We start from the raw sequence: 17570 nt of genomic DNA, 5'->3' as shown, positions 1-17570 counted from the left end.
ACTATTGAAGTTATGTATGATGCTCCAAAGGTTGAAGTTAATTACTTAATATCTTACTGTGACAGACTTAAATGCAACTGTAATAACAATAAATAAATTTAAAAAAACAAGAGTAAAGAATTCTAAAGACTATTATTTACACTGTTTAGTGTGCAATTACCATTACATACGCATGTCTGTGGATGTATGCATTAGTGACGTGCGGTCAGAGTTGGCAAGTGAGGCACAGCCTCACCTGTCAAAATGGAAAAATATAATGATAAAATAATGTATATTGCTATTTTCACCCATGGTTTGTACTGTAAAGTATTTATTTTTTATTTAGCTTAAACAATTTTGATTATTTTTTCTTCAAAATCGCTGAATTTTCGCATTTTCCCATTCAAATGCTAGGCAGCGAAGCCGGTGGGGCAGCAGCGAGCTGAGCCTCAACCTCTCACTAACTGCACTTTATATATACATATGTATATTTTGCATTTATATTGACATTTTCATATTTACTTTTCTAATTTAGCTTGTATGGTGTTTGTGGTCAGGTTAGGCTGGGCCTCACCTGCCATCATGGACTAGCAGGTGGTCTACATTTGTAAATCTGATTCTGATTCTGATAAGTCAGTGCCTCACCGGCTATGAACCTCACCGTACATTTTTGTCCACACTGTACTGTTTCTTTTTTTTATTCTGTTACTCATTTTCTTCTCTTCACTTTCTGTCATATTTACTTAAATATCCCACTTGTGAGCCTAATAAAGGATTATTTTATTTTATCTCATCTTACTAAGAGTCATTATTGAGCACAGCGCCACCTACCCCAGGACTTTGGCGCAGTCGTCGTAATACTTCATGGAGTTTTTCACAAAGCTGAAGCCGTTCACGTCACAGACGTAGGAATGGCCGTTGGCTCGCAGCAGATCGAATCCACACACAGTTTGCTTTGAAAAAAAACACAAAAAACCAAACACATCTATAAATCAACTTTTTATTTTGTATACATGTCTATATTATAACTGACTGGCATGTTGAACAAAAAGGCACAGTAAAAAACAACAACAACTTTATAAACAGCAGCACTTTGAGTTTAAACCAAAAATAAGGAGGAAAAGAAACTAGAGAATCCAAAGGATCTGGAATAAACAAAACATCTGGTACAGCTTTTATGTAACTGGGAGATGTGTTTGTTTGAAATCTCTTTGTAACGATTAAAGCATATTCTTATCGATATACAATGTATACAAAGCAAATTTGCTTCCAAGTGTTCAACAAAGTTTAACAAATCAGTTCAATAGCTTCCTGGAACATTACAGGGTCTCACCTACAAATTCAGATTCGTTGCTGCTCAGAAATAAGTTTACAGGAAGTTCCGAGTTAAATTTAAAAAAATAAAAAAGTGCTGAATAATTTCCAGGTACCTTGAAGGCGAGGCAGACCTTGCGAGCCACCAGTTTCTCCATGGCAGTCAGCATGACGGGGAAGCGGATCTCCTTGCCCTCGCTGTCTCGCTCCACCTTACCGTCCAGGGCCGGAGACTTCCTGGCCTCAGCGTGGGCGTAATCTGGGCCCACCGTGTAAACCTAACACCATCGGGTGAAGCATGCAGGTAGAAAATGACTTAAAATATCTAAAACTCCCCCATCCCACAATTTTAAAACATATGTACTTACAAGCTTATTGAGTATGGAGCTAAATGGGCACCAAAATTTCTTTTTGAGCTGCCTCACTTGTGTTATGAAGCATTTTATATTATTATAGCATAGAATACTGGTGATGTCATAAAGATATTTCTAAGTTCCCACAGTTCCCAAATGCAACAGGGGAATGTTTTGTCCAGCTGCTGTGTGGAGCTTTAAGTCATGATGTCATCTGAAGCCCCGCCCCCACACCTAGCATGGCCCGAAGTTTGAAACTGAAAAAAAAAATCTGAAATTTTAAAATTAATTTTGAATTTGGAAAAAAAGTTAGCTTTGTTTTGAATCTTTTTTTTTTTTTTTTGTAGTTTTAAAGTTATTCTTTATTTTCAAATTTCTTTTTTTCCAGTTATTTTTTTTTTTCAGATTCAAAAGAAGTTTTATTTCATCATTTTTTTCAGTTGAAAATGTTTTTTAGTTTAGAAAAATTTATTTTCAGATTCAAAACATTTTCTTTAGTATGATTTATGGACCTAATTTAGCTCCATACAAACCCACTCTGCCCTTCACGTCAAAAATCAAAAGGCAGGCTAGCGTCCACACAGTACCTTCACATCGGTGCCATCAGTCGGCATGAACTCCTCGTAGATGTATGATCCAGTTTTTCGCACGTTGCTTTCTGGGGAGTAGACACTGCTGCGACTTCCAATCTAAAACAAAAATATAGCGATAAACACAGGCCATACGAAAGTAGAAAACCTCAAATGGTGTTTTATAGAAGTTGCTTGGGTCAATAACACATTGGTTGAAAAGAAAGCACAACTAACATCAACGGCCTTTTGTGGAGCATCGATTCCAACTTCTATAGAGAAGTCTGGTGGGATGCATATTAATGCTCATTATTGCTGGTTTAAAAATAAAATACAAATTTTTTTATACCAAATTTGATTTCCGACTTTAATTGAATTATTTTCCCTCCTGATTTTTTTTTGTCCCTAAGAAAAACCTTTACAAATGACAAATATTTTTTAAACTGGCTTTTATTTCTACAATCTCTTCCGTCAGTTGACCTGAAATCAAAGTTGAAATAAATAGCAGCTGTAAAACAAGACGGTAGTTCTTGTGTGGGTTAACATTGCTCTGAAAACCCCAGAAGTGCATTGGTGAGAGACATAAAGAAATCCACATTTTCCAAAAATTAAATCTTAAAACAGAGAATCAGACTAATGGATAAGGCTGACAAGCAGCTACCTTTCTGAAGAGCCTCTGGCTGCCTCCCCCAGCAGACGTTGGGTAGTAGATGTAGACATTGTGGTCCTCCGCACACACAGGCTTCTCCACAAAGGGCTTAGGGAACACCTCCCCGTTCACCTCCACATGGTCCTCCCCCTCCACCAGGTTGCACTCTGCACAAAGCCAGCGGTCGTGTTAAAAGGCGGTTCAACAGGAAGTCTTTACCAGTGAACGCATGAAGAAACAGTCAAAACAGCAAAAAATAACATGAGAAAATGTGGATTTGTTAGAAACACAACTGATTTTTCTATATTTAGTTGTAAACTTACCGTTACATGATGGTCCCTTAGCAACCAAGCAAATCTAAAAATATCAACTTTAATTAAAGGGGGTAGCATTATAGTGCTATTTTATAGAACAATCAAGCAACTATGTTACCTTCAGTTGTTATAGAAACGCTGTCAATGGCTTTAAAGAAATTTGACTTTGTAATGTAGCGCCTTAAAATTGGGCCTCTGTCTCTTTAAGAAACTCCTGTTCTTTCTGAAACTCCGCCTACAGGAAGTCATCGCAACATGGCTCCTCAATTAACCCTTTAACAATATTTTTACCAGCGTTTCACTGAGAAGAAGCTCCTATAATGAGCTCAAGTTCCACCAGCTGCTTGCTAATTGCTGCTGGCTAGTCTGAAGGAGCCGAGTGCGGGAGTTGAAGGAGAGAGCTGTTCTGTGAAGTGGAAAATTGGAAACTGAAGCTCAGAGGAGAAACTTCATCCTCGAAGGCGGACCTAGGTCCACCCAGGCGATCTCCATGGCACCTAAATGGTTGCCATGGAGATTAAAAGATTTCTCAGACCAGGATGAAAGAGTCAAGGCAAAACTCCAGGTATGGTTTTGATGAGGGAATAACATTAGAACATAAAGTTAAACTTAAAAAAGCTGATTTTACAGAACACTGCCTCTTTAAAGAAGATTTCGCTGTAGATTTTCTGGCACAAACTCATTTATTTCTAAATAAAAAACGTGCATTTAGAATCCTTTCCTGCTTATCTGCATAAACAATCTGCATCATTTCACTAAAAGGGATTATTATTATTTTTAAAAGACGACGATGGTCTCACCTTCAGGGTTGTCAGGGTCTCTGTTTAACACGCCGTAGCGAGGCAGGTCAATGCCCTCTTCCTGAAGGATCCGATACACTTCCCTCCTAATATTGGTAATAATATCACAGTCAACCACAATACAGTGAATTTGTGCAACATTCATAGTGATTCTTTTTGTTACCAAGAGTAGGAAGTTAAAGAGAATAAAGGGAAAGCCTGTAAAAACAGCAATTATGCCATTTTCTCAAGAACAGCTCATTACTAAGATTTGGAAAAGATTTCCAAACTACAAGCCAGAACCGGACAAGAAAAGAACATTAAAATTTTTTTTTTATTTTTATTTTTTACCAAAAACTCCAAATTAGAAAAAAAATGTAATCTCCAAATTTAACTGTCAGAGGAAATAACTTCTTGTTAAGCTTTACTGACATTACAACTTTAAACATTAAAATGTTCAAAAAGAGGCATTAAGTCAAGGGTTAAGACAAGTTTTGCAAATAATTAGAATTTTAACACGACAGATTTCACAGATTTTTATGGTATAATTTATGAAGTTTGTCTTGTTTTTCCCTTTTGTTTTTGAAAAAACAACAACTGCTATATTCTTGCCGTTGCTATAATCAAAGTCCCATCAAACGTGTATTGAAAGTTTATTTGTTCTCGTTTCTGAGCCTCTCTCACCTGTCTTGAATAAAATACTGCATGTTGAGATCATTGATGAGCATTGGATTCCTGAGCTTAGCATATTCCACAGCTTTGTCAAGAGGAAAACCTGGAAACCAAAAGAATACGTCACATTTTAGATCAGCTTGAATTGACATAACAAGGATTTACTGAAAAAATAATAAATAAATAAATAAAAAACAGCATTTCTTTTCCTAGAGAGCAGCTTGACTCGAACTGCGTTTTTTGGGGGTTTTTTTTTTGTTGCATAAATCAGCTTATTTTCAGAACCAGCAACTAGTGATTCATAGAGACAATCGCACTGTGTTTCTGTGGTTCTGGTCGTACGACTCTTCAAGAGGTTTGTCTTCTCTCTTTCCTGGAAAAACTGCATCTACAGACGATCGTGTTCCCTTATCTCCGTCAGCTAACGTTTTTAAAAATAGAGTGGAAAAACATTGCATGTGACAAACTGACTGCGACATGAGTTATAGATTGTTACGGTCGCCTGGGAATTCTGCAGACTTGAAACTCATAAGATAAACTCATTTATCAAAACGCAGAGATCGCCATAAAAAGTATGGAAATAAAACCTGGAAGCTGGATTAGTGTCAGGGAGATGTTTAAAATAAAGTCAGAGGAAGCACAAAAACTGCATATAGTTATTTAAACACCACCGTTTTCACTCAGCTGACTGTAATGGATATGCAGAGTTTACCTTTGGAGTGGAAGGAGATGAGGCAGTCGCAGAGCGGCCACTTCTCCACAGGTTCCTCCAGGATCACCTCCTCAGGGAAGATGACGACATCGATGTAGTCAAATTTACAGAGCCTCTCCAGGATCTCAGTCATGGGCTTCGATTTGGACTTCTTCACCATGGCACATATGCCCACAACGATCTGTCGCTCTGACGGCTGGTGGAAGGGACAAGGGTAGGCGATGCAAGCAGGAAGCATGGCTTATTCATGGCTGTAGGACTTTATTTCAACTGAATAACAACTTTAAGATACTATGTATGACAGTAATAAATAACTATTAAAAGATAATCTACTGTTAAGCTGTTTGTGAAATTGTAAAATCAATTTTATGTTCATTAACCTAGAACAAACATAGCTTTTTATAAATGGGATACTGGCCGTCAAAACCATGCATGCAGCTATCTTTTAGAAGGCAATTAAAGAAAAGTGAGAAACTTTTTTTTGTGGATTATGTTACTTTTATTTAATCTAAGAGTTTGCGGAGGTTTATTAATTAACCTCATAATGAAAGGAAACAGAAAAGGCCAATAAAATGGTTAAAAAACATTTAATATATGAACTGATTTTCCATAATTTAGCTTATGTATATAATGTACAGTGTTTTTGTCACCAACTGTGTGTGTAACGTGTTTCCTGTGCTGAGGAGCGATCAGAAACGGCAGAGAACAGAATCGAGGTGAGGCAGGCAGTTCTCTTGCCTCATGGCAGGGGGCGCTCACGATCCCAGACATTGTGACTCCACAGCTGCAGAGTAAGAGACGGTAACAGCGAGCTAGCCATGGAGCTAGCCATAGAGTCAAGTGCAGCGATATATTTATAGTTTTCTCCTCTTACCACAGCAATCATTTATTAATAAGCACAATATACATTAAGCCTTAAACCATACTACTAAAACAGGCTGAATGTTCTGCTTTTTGTGTGGGAAATATTTCAGTGTTTTTTAGGGCCGTTGTCAGTTGCTATAGCAACGAGTCTGTGTGTGTGTGTGTGGGTGTGTGTGTGGCCTGGCTAATGCAGAGAGTGAGAAAGACGCGGTTTTGAGTTCTACTTCAATGGTTTATCCCTTTGCCGTGGAGCACAGCACGAAATTAATATTACTTGAATTTCCAAGTTTCAGTGAGTTAACAGAATTATTATTCCATTAACTCAATGCAGCGCGGCTATGGATGGCATATAAAAGAATTGTCTTTTTGCCCTCCAGCCTTGTCCGCATGCGCGGAATTTCCTTACTTAAACATGCAGGTGGTCTACATTTGTATATCTGATTATGACTAAGTCAGTGCCTCACCAGCATTGCACCTCCCCGCACGGCAATAAAGACGACTGAATCTAAATGTTGCGTCTCTACGTAGCCTCCCTTTGCAGACAAAATGGTTATTTTTTTCAGTGATGTCAGGAAAAGGCCGTGACAAATACAGACTTGTGGTGGTGTTCATTTAATTTATAATTTTTCTTCATTGCATGAACAGACTTGATACTGGCTGTAGCACAATCCCTCCTTTTATTTCACAGTGTTGCTAATAAATGTGTCCGATTCTGGATGTTGCTGCTGCAACTGCGGCGAATGGAAATGCAGTGGAGAAACGAAGAGGAGCCAGATGGTACAAGAGAGACTCGACAAGATGGCAGCTGTCACTGCTTCATACTGTACACAACAGCCTGTTAATTATGGTGAAAAGTCTGGTAGTGTGTGGAGCCGCTATGGCAAACCCCTAAGTGGAGTGTGTCACAAGATATGACCTTATTCTGAAGCCAAACTATCGAGGATATTATGATCTATTTTGCGACTTTCTCTAAGATGAACAAACTCCTCTGTCTCACAGCTCCTGGAAGATGGAGATTAGGTTATCAGATTATTAACTAAGCCATTGATCTTCCAGTACGCCTGAAAATGTCACCATTGTAATCATAACTGATCCAACCTTTTTATTAGTAGCCTACCGTTTGTTGTTGACGGGATTCAGCTACTCTGGGTCATAAAGTCATTATGCTGAAAGAAAACTTGGCGTTTAAGAGTAACCGTGTAAAATTACCACAAACAGCCCTGCTGGCTTACAATTATCCATCTACTGCTCTGTTCCCAAGCCAGGTTTTAGATCTTGTCCCAGTTCTTTATCTATTCCCCTGTTTGAATGTTATTCTTCTTCTGTTGATTTTTAAAACCTTCATTGCTTTATTTGATATGTATGATTTTGGTGTTGGTACTCATCAAAATGTAATGTTTGTTCAGTTGTTGACTGTATAGGGTTTTCTTTATAACTTAGTAATTTTGTGTTTTTATTATTTAAAGCACCCTGCTGCTGAAATGTGCTATAAGAATAAACTTAATTGATTCCTTTTGCCAGGATATGACTGGCTCTTTTTCAAAACCCCTTTGGTTGTTACCAGGTAGCAACTTGATGTCATTCATTTCTTTCACTTACCGATTCATTTTCATACACCTCCATGTCGTCCTGATGAAGCATCTCGTTCTTCATGCCAGCCTCCATTTGGCCCATGTCTTGCTCATCCTCTTCACAGCCAATCACAAAGCGGGGCACGTCTCGACGAATCCGCCCCCGTTCTTGGACTGGTCCGGGTCCGTTGCAGGGCTCAGACATTACAAACCCGGGCGAAACATGACTCCTTCAGGTGGACCCTCCCTCACCAAGGGGTTCAGCTAACGATGCTAGCGTTGACGGCGGCTGGTTGACTGATACCGGAGAGATCTGCTCACGAAGCAAAAAGGGATCCTGCTGGCCTCTTCTGAGGTCGGTGATGATGGTGGACTCAACACAGCACAAGCCTAGGTAGATCGAGTGTAAAGCGAGAGTTGTTGAGGTAGATGGAAGGACATTTCAGCCTAGAAACACCTTGCCCCATGTGTCTACATTTGCTCACCAAATAATCTTGTGCTGGAGGAGAAAAAGACAAAAAAGAAAGAAAAACCTGTTAAGAAACTAGGTCAAGCAAATAGCTTAGAAACCACTGTGTTGACACACGTTTTATTTGGGAAATGAATACCAATGGTATAAGATCAGCACAACAAAAGAAACCCAGTTTCTCCAAAAATAAGGTCAGAAAACTACTGATGTCTAGAATAGGTTTACTCCAATTGATCAAAATTCTGACTAGAAAGAAACTCAATTGTCTTAACAGCCAAACAGCTTAACAGCTTCAAGAATTCATGGCGTACAAACTCTTCTCTTCTAAGGAGCGGTATGGCACGATGAAGTTGGGTAAGCTACGTTATGCTTAGACGTATTTACGACGGTGTTTCCACCACCAGTTGGACTTTTACTAGGCAGCTAGGGGTTAAACCTAAATGCCAAATGTTGAATCATGCTAATGCAATGACAAAGGGGACACACTAATATGTCTTGTACTTGTTGCAATCATCTAGCTTTTTCTGCCCCCAAATGAATCAACTGTGTTGTGTGACCTATTCATACCATACCATAGTCCTACGGACCTACAACAGATGGCTCGCTTTTCCTCTGTGCCACTGCCGTCCCCCATCATCAAGTCTTTCTTGAACAGCCTCTCTTTCGCTTGCCTAAGAGTGTCTGGCGATGTTGGTTGGTGGTTTGCTTAGAGTGTGTTTTACAATGGAAACAGACAAAGTCGTGTACCAAACCACACCTACCCATGCTGCTTAGTGGAATTGAGGCAAGAGTTGATGTCAAATGTCAGTTTTCAAGAGGCCGTCTCCTGTCTGTTATAGATATTGCCCTTTGTTCATCACGTCTTTTTCAAATGAATGGGTTACTATGACACCTCCTCAGAACTTCATAGAAATGCAGAGGAGGCAATTTAGCCATTTAAATCAGCTGTGCTAAAGCTGGTACATCTAAAGCATGAAAAATGTGACATTTTACCAGCTAATTTCTTTCCCATAGTTGGAAAGTCTTTCACACTGTTTGCAATGTTAGGAGTTGATGTGAGATTATGCAGATTTGATTTGCGTTTGGAGTCTTGTAAACTAAGTAAGTTTGTTTGTTTTTTTTAGATCTAAAACAGTAAAAAATTGTTAAATTATGTTTACAGACACTGGTAATGGTTTATCAAAAAGTTTACACAAGCTAAAATGTAGAGCAAGTAGAGGGATTGTAAAAAAAAGAACAATTTTAATTATTCACTGTCCCTCTTAAAACCTCAGCTATTAGTGCAGGAGCTAATCGTGTATTATTTATGAACTGAGTTTTGAGACAAAAGTAAATTCAAATCAGGTTTCTCAGTCTTAATCTTAACCACATTTGATCACTATTCAATATGACAGAACATCTTTTACTCCGTTTGAGTCCACACATTCGGTTTCTAAAGACTTCGTGTTGCTGTTTGTTGTTGCCATAACAACAAGATTCCAGCCAGAGTCAGCATGTCCTCTGGTTAAGTTGTGTGTGTATATTATATTGCAATATATAACTCCAGTGTCCATCTGAGAAGCCGCTACTTTTAAGACTGTTATGTTTGTTAATGTATGTTCCTAACCTACTTTTCCCTCCTAAATGGAGTCACCAGGAAGTCCATAAGTTAAATGTCACATTTTGCCTGCATTATTCCAACAGCCTCAACGTCCCATGACTCTTCACCGGACACCACACAAATTTCCTTTCAGATTTATATCTAGATGCTACTGCCGCTTCATTTCACTGTTGCTATGGTGTTCTTCTAGCATTGCTCCACAAATTTAGGGAGTGGTTTGGTTACATCAGACCATAACACATCCTCCTCCAAGGAGCCGTGGATCCGGACTTCCTAACATTCTGGGAATACAAGAAATCGAGGACAAAAAATAATAGCTGGAAATTCCTGCACATCATCAATCACTGCTGTTGGCTTTCTAACCAGTTTTCTTTTCGTCTCTTCAACAACTTTAGAGAAACATTCAGTCTTTGTAATGACCGTCTTCATTGTGCCATTGTCTCCACATAAAAATGGGACTTTTTGTTCTATTCATCTGATTTATGTCACAAAAGAAAAAAGTATTTTAACATATTCTTTTACTATTAAGAACCATTGAACACATCTCAATACTACTCCCAATCTGAGCCCATTTTAGTTTGTTTTGCAAAAATGTCTGCTCATTATCTGAGTGTTTGATAACATGAGCAGAATTATGGTTTGAAACAAAATACTACAATAATATTTAGCAAGCTACACCTATTATCTCTAATAGGAAAGAAAATGGGAAATGACTACAAAGCAATAAGTGCAAGAACAAGACATGCAAGACCCATATACATACAGTCACACACACAGATGGGAACTGATCCAATAGAACAACTAAAAAAAGAAACTGAAATGCTTAGCTGCCAAATTATATTACACACACACACTCGTGTCCAAGACATTTTGATGCAAGGTTCAGTTCGAGTTGCTCTTTGAAAGATCCATTGCGAGGAATATGTACTGTAACTGTAAACAATCAGGAAAGATTCCCGGGACATTAAGACTGAGCGTGGGAACCTCTTACCTGCCGTACAATCCTATTCATATCAATGAAATTTTAATTGCTTACCTGTTCCCTTGTCACTGAGCTGAAGCCAACGTGATAAAGTTAAATAAGAATCATTTTTCAACACCTATCATGCACTCCGGTGAAGACTCCTCTCACAGCAGACTGTCAAAAGCAGGTAAGTTTTGTAAAAAAAAAAATTCTTTTCCACTCACATACAGTACATGGAGATTACGGCACAGGACCGGTTAAAGATTCTGGCAGCTGAAGAGTCGACTCAATCCCCTCCCGTGTTCTGAACTTTCTGCCCGGACATACCTCGTCTGGGTCCCGCATGCCACTCTGGCCTAACCTTGATACCCAGAAATAACCGTGTCCTCTGCAGGACAGGAACTAGGAGGTGGAGCCCAATCTTGGATTGTGATGGGTCCCACCGGCACGCGCCCCAACCACCCGCCTCCAAAACATAACTCATCACTGCTAACCTCTCAGGCGATGACAGGTCGCATTAAAGCACAGATCCTTCTTGCAGGACTGGGGTCACTGAACACTGACAGAGATAAACTCGTAAATGACATAACCCTAAGCTTGATGTGAATGCTGAGTCGGCCTTAACTAAACCAAGCAGATCCAATGGTACACGTTGGAAAGGCGGGCAGAACCATCCAATGAAAAACTGTTTACGCCACCTGCACCAGGCTATTCTCATCATTAGAATAGCGAACAAGGCAGGAAGTGTCTCAGCTTTCGTTTGCTCGTGCCTCATCACCGCTCCTACCAAAACACTTCGGTATACTTTACACAAACTGAAGTGCAATGGCTCGTTCTGTTTCAGGAGGACCAAATGTAATATGGAAGGACTGATTTTATTACTTCAGTGCATGACATACTGACAAAACAGTGCTGGATGATATACACCATCTAGAAACCTAATTTGTAGGATCAAAATACCTGGAAGGGAACTACAATCAAACATTCCTAGGAACTAGCACAGCAGACCCAGCAGAACTCCTAAAGTTACCCACCCAGAGACATTTTGAGGGGAATTCATGAGAGAACACGTATGTCTGATTCTATATTGCCTTGTTTCCACTCAGCAGCGTGGCATGTGTCCATTTAGTATGCTATTTTGTCAGTTTGCCTTGTCACAGGACCAGTAGGACCAGTACTGCACCATTTCTGGCCTGCCTTCAGCTGTAGGTCCATAGGACAATGGTACGGTACGGTGAAGGCGAAGCTACTACCGCAAACATCACACATTTGGGTTCCTACAGAAGCTTTGCAAATATACAAGAGAAAAATCTGAGCGATAATATTTGACCCACAGAAGTGAATGCAGAGAGAAGAGTATTTTTTTGGCTCAACCGGATTGTTGGCTGCTAGAAATTCCTCCTTCTGAAACAGTAAATACCACACTAAAGTCACTAACACACCGGGTCTTGAGTATTAACTCAAGACCTGAGTTATAGTATTAACTCAAGACCTACAGTGAACAGACTGTAAAACAGCTTAAACGAGATTAATCTCCACTTTTTACTTAAGGTGTCAGTAAGAGTCATAGGGTCTTCTGAGCTGATGGAGTAACAGCGGAGGATGCATCTGGGAAGGATTTTATTATAGATTAGAGAGTTGTTCTAGTTGTTCTAGTTTCCTCCAGTTTTCTTCAGTTCCTGAAGAAAACTGGAGGAAAAAATGAAAGTTTTTCATTTTTTCAACAGAAAAATGCGTTTTCTGTTGTGTATACATATAAAACCACATGTCTGTTCCGTCAGACCTCCTAGTCATCAACTACTGAGACAGAAGTAGTCTAATTCTCAACTAATTGAGCCCCCGGAAACAGAAGTCGATACAACAGTATATTAATTGTTGTAATACCACATGTGCGATATTGAGATTGAAAAGGTATGTTTGGAGTGTAGTAATTGTTGGCTGGTATATTCCAAATGTTAAGAACTTGTATGTTTCATGCCAATGTAGCGTTTCACCAGTTGGACAGCCATAGCGGCAGATGCTCACAATTCGGCTCAATTCAATACATCATTCATCTCAAAGGGAAATTAAATGGTGTCATATATCATGCTTTTTCCTGACGTTAAAACACACAAGTGAACCGTTCGTCTGCTGTGCGAGCAGCCAGAGCCTTTCAGGCAAGCGAGTTCTGTCAGGACTGCAAGGTAATTTCTGCATCTTTCGTGCATGACTGTCCGTCCTGCCACTCACGTTCCCCAAGCTTTCTTTGAATCATTTCCCACGACACGAGGAGATATTCAGCAAAGCATTTCCAGCAGTTAACTACATGTATAAACAGTACCGGTGGAGAAAGTTTGGATCGTCTGTTCTGCATTTTCTTCAGATGTTCAGTGTGAACACAGCCGAGACCAGTCTCACACTGCGTCCTCGGTGTTGTATCGCTTTACGAAAGCAAACACAACACACTTCGTGGCTTTGAGGCTTAAATATTAAACAGTAGGAATATTGTAAACGTTGTGTGTATGCATTTAAAGGCATTGACGTATCTTAGTTCACATCAAACACAACAAAATAACTGCTTATATGCACCAACACGAGCCGTGTTCGCCAATTAACGGAGACGCCAACATCCTGACGCCGGTTAGCTCGACACAAGTCATAAAACAACTTAGTTCTTCCTAATGAGATGACAAAAGAAAAGAAATAAGAAGCCGCCAGAGAGAAATCACTTTTATTACGGCTTTCCTCTGCCAGGCAGATTGGTTCCTGTGAAAAACAAACCCCTTTTTAATCACTCATGAATAAATTAGCAGGAGCTGATGAGCGACATCAACTGCCACCTGTTGGTCCGTGGACGCTTCGGTGTCTCCGTCACAACACGACACTGGTTACACACACACACACAAAAAGCTTTTAACCTTTGAGACTGTCTGACATAGCTCGCTAATGTGGCGGTTACGACAGGTAGGAGCCGGCCATTAGCTCCCGTCCCCATCAGCCGGGGACCATAAACAGTTGTGTACGTCTGGAAGTAACTGAGGTCACGTCTTGAGCAGAGAAGCACGAGCATAATTAGAAAATTATTAGGAATAAAAAAAGGTTGTTGATATCAAAGAAAAGCAGCAAATGTTTCTTACTCTCGTCAAAAGCTGTTAACTCATTTATTAGAAAAGCGGCTAATAATTAGATGCAGTGGAAAATAAAATCAAGTGGGCAAACTCCATGAAGATATCAGTACGGAAAAGATAAAACGGTAGTTATCAGGATGCAGACATCAGCAAAACAGACTCCTTCTCCTATATGTGAATTGAGCTGTTAAGAAATTAGGTGGCCAGAAACAGAGTCATTTATTTTATTTTATTTTTTTCACCATCGTCAAAATATCCAAGATAAAATCTCAGGAGTGTTTATAAAACTTTTTAAGCTGACGACTAAAAACCTTGCAGTGTTTATGCATTCCAAGCATTTAATATGAAGATTGTGTAACGCAAAGTAGAGGACAAACTAATCTAATAAAAAAAAAAAAGATAAGTACACAGAAGGTACAAAGGTGACAGTTTTACGACAATGTCATGATAACAACTGACAATACATTAGACACCAAAAAATAGAGGAGTACTGTTTTAATACTATTTGGTCCCTGCAAGAAAGCGAGAGAGAGAGCAGGACTTTCAGGAGATAACAAGAAGTCTGAATGAGTTTACAGCAAAACTGCTCCAACTTATGCTTAACCAGCTGAATTTGAAAATGTTGCTAGACTTTTGTAAAAACATTCTGCAGGATATACACACAAAACTGCTGTTTGCGTAACGCAGCTCGCAAATACAAGATGCTAGCGACAGACTAAAGTTTAAATTTTGTAACCTTTTTTTTTCGTCGTTCAGAAATGTTGTACAGTGGCTGCTCTGCTATGCCGCCTCTGCTCCTGATGTAAATAATTAAATCTACACCGAAGGGTTAAAGCATTAAAAAATAAAAGAAGAAAAAAAAGTTCAGTTTGGGAAACTGACCTCAAAGTTGTGATTGGTGCATCTCAAAGCAATCACTTTTTTTTAATGATGTTCCACTTGAAATTCAAAAATACAGCTAGTTGAGTTTGTGTGTGATGTGACTTTCACTCCAGGGGGAATCTTAAGACAAAATAAAACATAACAAAAACTGTTTGTGAATGTTAATAAATGTGTGATGTCATTCTCAGTTTGTTGTGTGGCGCTAAATTACATGGGCATTTTATTTTTATTTAAGGAGTGTGACCATCCCTACGAGACTGAAAAGACCTCAACTGGATTTGCATACACTGAAAATAAATCAATAAAAAAACCCTCTTTTTGGGGGGGGGGATTTATGAAAGCTTTGTACTACATGCAAAACACTAAAAAAGTGTTATGTAGACACTGTCTTGAAATTCTGGGATTCCACTGACAGAAAGAGAGGCTGACCCAATCATGCAAGAACCGCCTCTGGAAACAAGGTTTTAAATACCGAGAAACAACTTTTGCACATAGCCGAAAACGTCCTGAATGCCTCTGCTAACAATCATTTTTAAATTTACATCCAACAGATGTTTGAAAATTATTTCCACATAATAAAATAATCTTTTTTTTAAACTCCCAGACGTATTGAAACTGGAACGCTTCGCTTTGCTCTGTCCACGTTACGTGTTGTTAGAATAGAATAGAATAGAATTCAACTTTATTGTCATTGCACTGTCACAAGTACAAGCAACGAGATGTAGTTTGCATCTATCCAGAAGTGCTCTACGAGATATAAATATTTATTTACAGATGTACAAGACTATGTATGTATGGACTATAAGGGGGTATAGCAAAGAGATATAGATATTGTGTATAAATATAAATATGGGAGCTATATGCACCAACTCAGCATCGATGTATCCATCTGTTCACTGTCTTTGAAATCAATCCTCCATTTATGTCAGAGCCCAACATTACAGGTGTCCAGCTGCTTGTTTCAAGTCACTACCCAAAGGGCTTCAAAAGGCAATGAATGGGTTAAAAAAAAAAACTTAATAAATCCGAACGGGGCCTGCTCCAGGTAGATACCGTATGGTTAAGAAACACTAACAGGGTGGTCTGCCTTTGTCTCTTCCTGCACAGTAAATAAAGCAGTTTCCCTTTCAGAGCCTGAAGCCTTTTACCATGAGGAGAACACACAAAGCCTTTAAGTAACAGAGACTCACCGGAGGAAAACAACTGGGAGTCCGCCTGCTCCTCACTTCCTTGTTTCCCCTGACTGAGTAGAGGTGAAGGGAAGGGGCTGCTGCTGCTGCTGCTGCTGCTGCTTCCGTCGTCTCTCTCTAAACTCTGAGTAAAGTTGTAGGCTGCTCGCTAAAGTTCATGTCCGGTCACCGCCGCCGTCGCTCGGCTGTTGCCGCTCTGAGCTGCTTCCTTCCCCTTCTTTTTCTCCCCCCACCGCCGAGAAAACGCTTTATTAAGTCAGCGCCGTGACCGCCATCTAGCGGTCACCTGGCTGCATTACAGCACCGCGCTTTCAAAAATGCTGTATCCGCTTTGGTGAAATAGTGCAACACTGTCAACAAGTTTGAATTAGTCAAGCCTGTTTAACTGAGTATGAAGACGACGCCGTGTTAGGGCCATTGTAGATAGAAACAAAGTGGAGTAAATTTCCGTGAAAAAAAAACAAAAAACAGAAATGTCTGATTTTCAAAAGTAGAAAATTTGCTGGGGAAAAAACTCAGAAATGTTCAGATTAGTCTCAGAACTTTCCAAATTTTTTCAAGAATTTTTTATGAGATTAATCTCAACATTTCAGGGGGTTTTTTCTTGCAAATTTTTGACTCTCAGAACTCAGAAATGTCTATGTTTTTTCTTTAAAAAAAATTCTGAGATTGTTCTCAAAATTTGTACGTTTTTGTCACAAATTTTCAAGTTTTGGAGCTCCGAAATTTCCTTGTTTTTTCTAGAAAATTTCTGGGGTCAAGCTAAAAATTTCGGAGGTTTTTCTAGCAAATTGTTGACTTTTATAGCTCAGAAAGTTCCTTGTTCTTTCTAGAAAATTTCCGGAATTATTCTCAAAGTTCCGGATTTGTTTTTGCCACAAATTTACTCCTCCTTTTTTATCTACACTGGTCGTATTACACCTTTCGTAGACTGTGTGGCTTGACTTGACAAATGTAGATTTAAAGAAACTTAAATCTCAGTAGGAACATAGGAAGTATTTAGTTAAAAACTGAAAAATTGTGTTAGCATCTTGCATAATAGACCAATACAGGTAGTACTTTGTGATGTTCTATTATTCGTTACACTAAAGGGAGAGAAAAAATAGTTTTCAACAAATAAAATTTAAAAAATGCAAATAACATGGTCAACATTTGCATTCAACATCCCTGTGTCAATTCTCAAATGCTTTCAAGATCTATTTTCTTGCTTTGTTAGAGTTTCTCAACTGAATTTGTGTCCGGACCTTGACCGGGCCGCAACGTGCTTCGATTAAAACGATTCCTTTTTAGCTACAGGACATACTGTCCTGTAGGAAAGGAAACTTTTGCTCTGGTCTCAAGGTTTTGCAGCCATGTATTTTGCTTACTCTGCTAAGCAATTGTCCAATTCTCTCTGTTGGTCCGTCGAATTAAATCCCAATAAAATACACTCGAGTACTGCAAGCCGCTAAAACAAGCCAACTGGCTGAAAGACCAGGATCACTCAGATCTCTATTAAGTCAGAACTGGCTGCCGTACAGCTGGACGTAGCCACTTTTTGATGCTGGAAAACCTGTCAGGTACATGTGGAGCGTCTCTTTCC

General features: G+C 39.3%; 1 protein-coding gene across 17 annotated transcripts in view; it reads right to left on the bottom strand.

The window, feature by feature from the left end:
• The window catches only part of ppip5k1b (diphosphoinositol pentakisphosphate kinase 1b), a 55984-nt gene extending 39768 nt beyond the window's left edge, over positions 1-16216 (bottom strand). For 11 of the 17 annotated variants that reach the window (XM_032589698.1, XM_032589757.1, XM_032589765.1 and 8 more), the window contains exons 1-10: positions 15989-16216; positions 8262-8275; positions 7805-8166; positions 5342-5537; positions 4642-4732; positions 3979-4064; positions 2877-3031; positions 2234-2335; positions 1410-1571; positions 811-932 (exon numbers count right to left, since the gene is read on the bottom strand). In XM_032589698.1, the coding sequence (XP_032445589.1) occupies positions 811-932; positions 1410-1571; positions 2234-2335; positions 2877-3031; positions 3979-4064; positions 4642-4732; positions 5342-5537; positions 7805-7981 (1091 nt within the window). In that variant the 5' untranslated portion in view covers positions 7982-8166; positions 8262-8275; positions 15989-16216. Of the gene's footprint in view, positions 1-810; positions 933-1409; positions 1572-2233; positions 2336-2876; positions 3032-3978; positions 4065-4641; positions 4733-5341; positions 5538-7804; positions 8167-8261; positions 8276-10881; positions 11101-15988 lie in introns of those variants that run through there. The other 6 variants (XM_032589798.1, XM_032589828.1, XM_032589808.1 and 3 more) reach the window with 3 other exon arrangements.
• Between the last annotated feature and the right edge of the window lie 1354 nt (positions 16217-17570).

The sequence above is a fragment of the Xiphophorus hellerii genome, chromosome 2, assembly GCF_003331165.1.
Source record: "Xiphophorus hellerii strain 12219 chromosome 2, Xiphophorus_hellerii-4.1, whole genome shotgun sequence".
Classification (NCBI taxonomy): Eukaryota; Metazoa; Chordata; class Actinopteri; order Cyprinodontiformes; family Poeciliidae; genus Xiphophorus; species Xiphophorus hellerii.
Note: the sequence above shows the minus strand (reverse complement) of the source record. Positions and strands in the feature narration are given on the sequence as shown.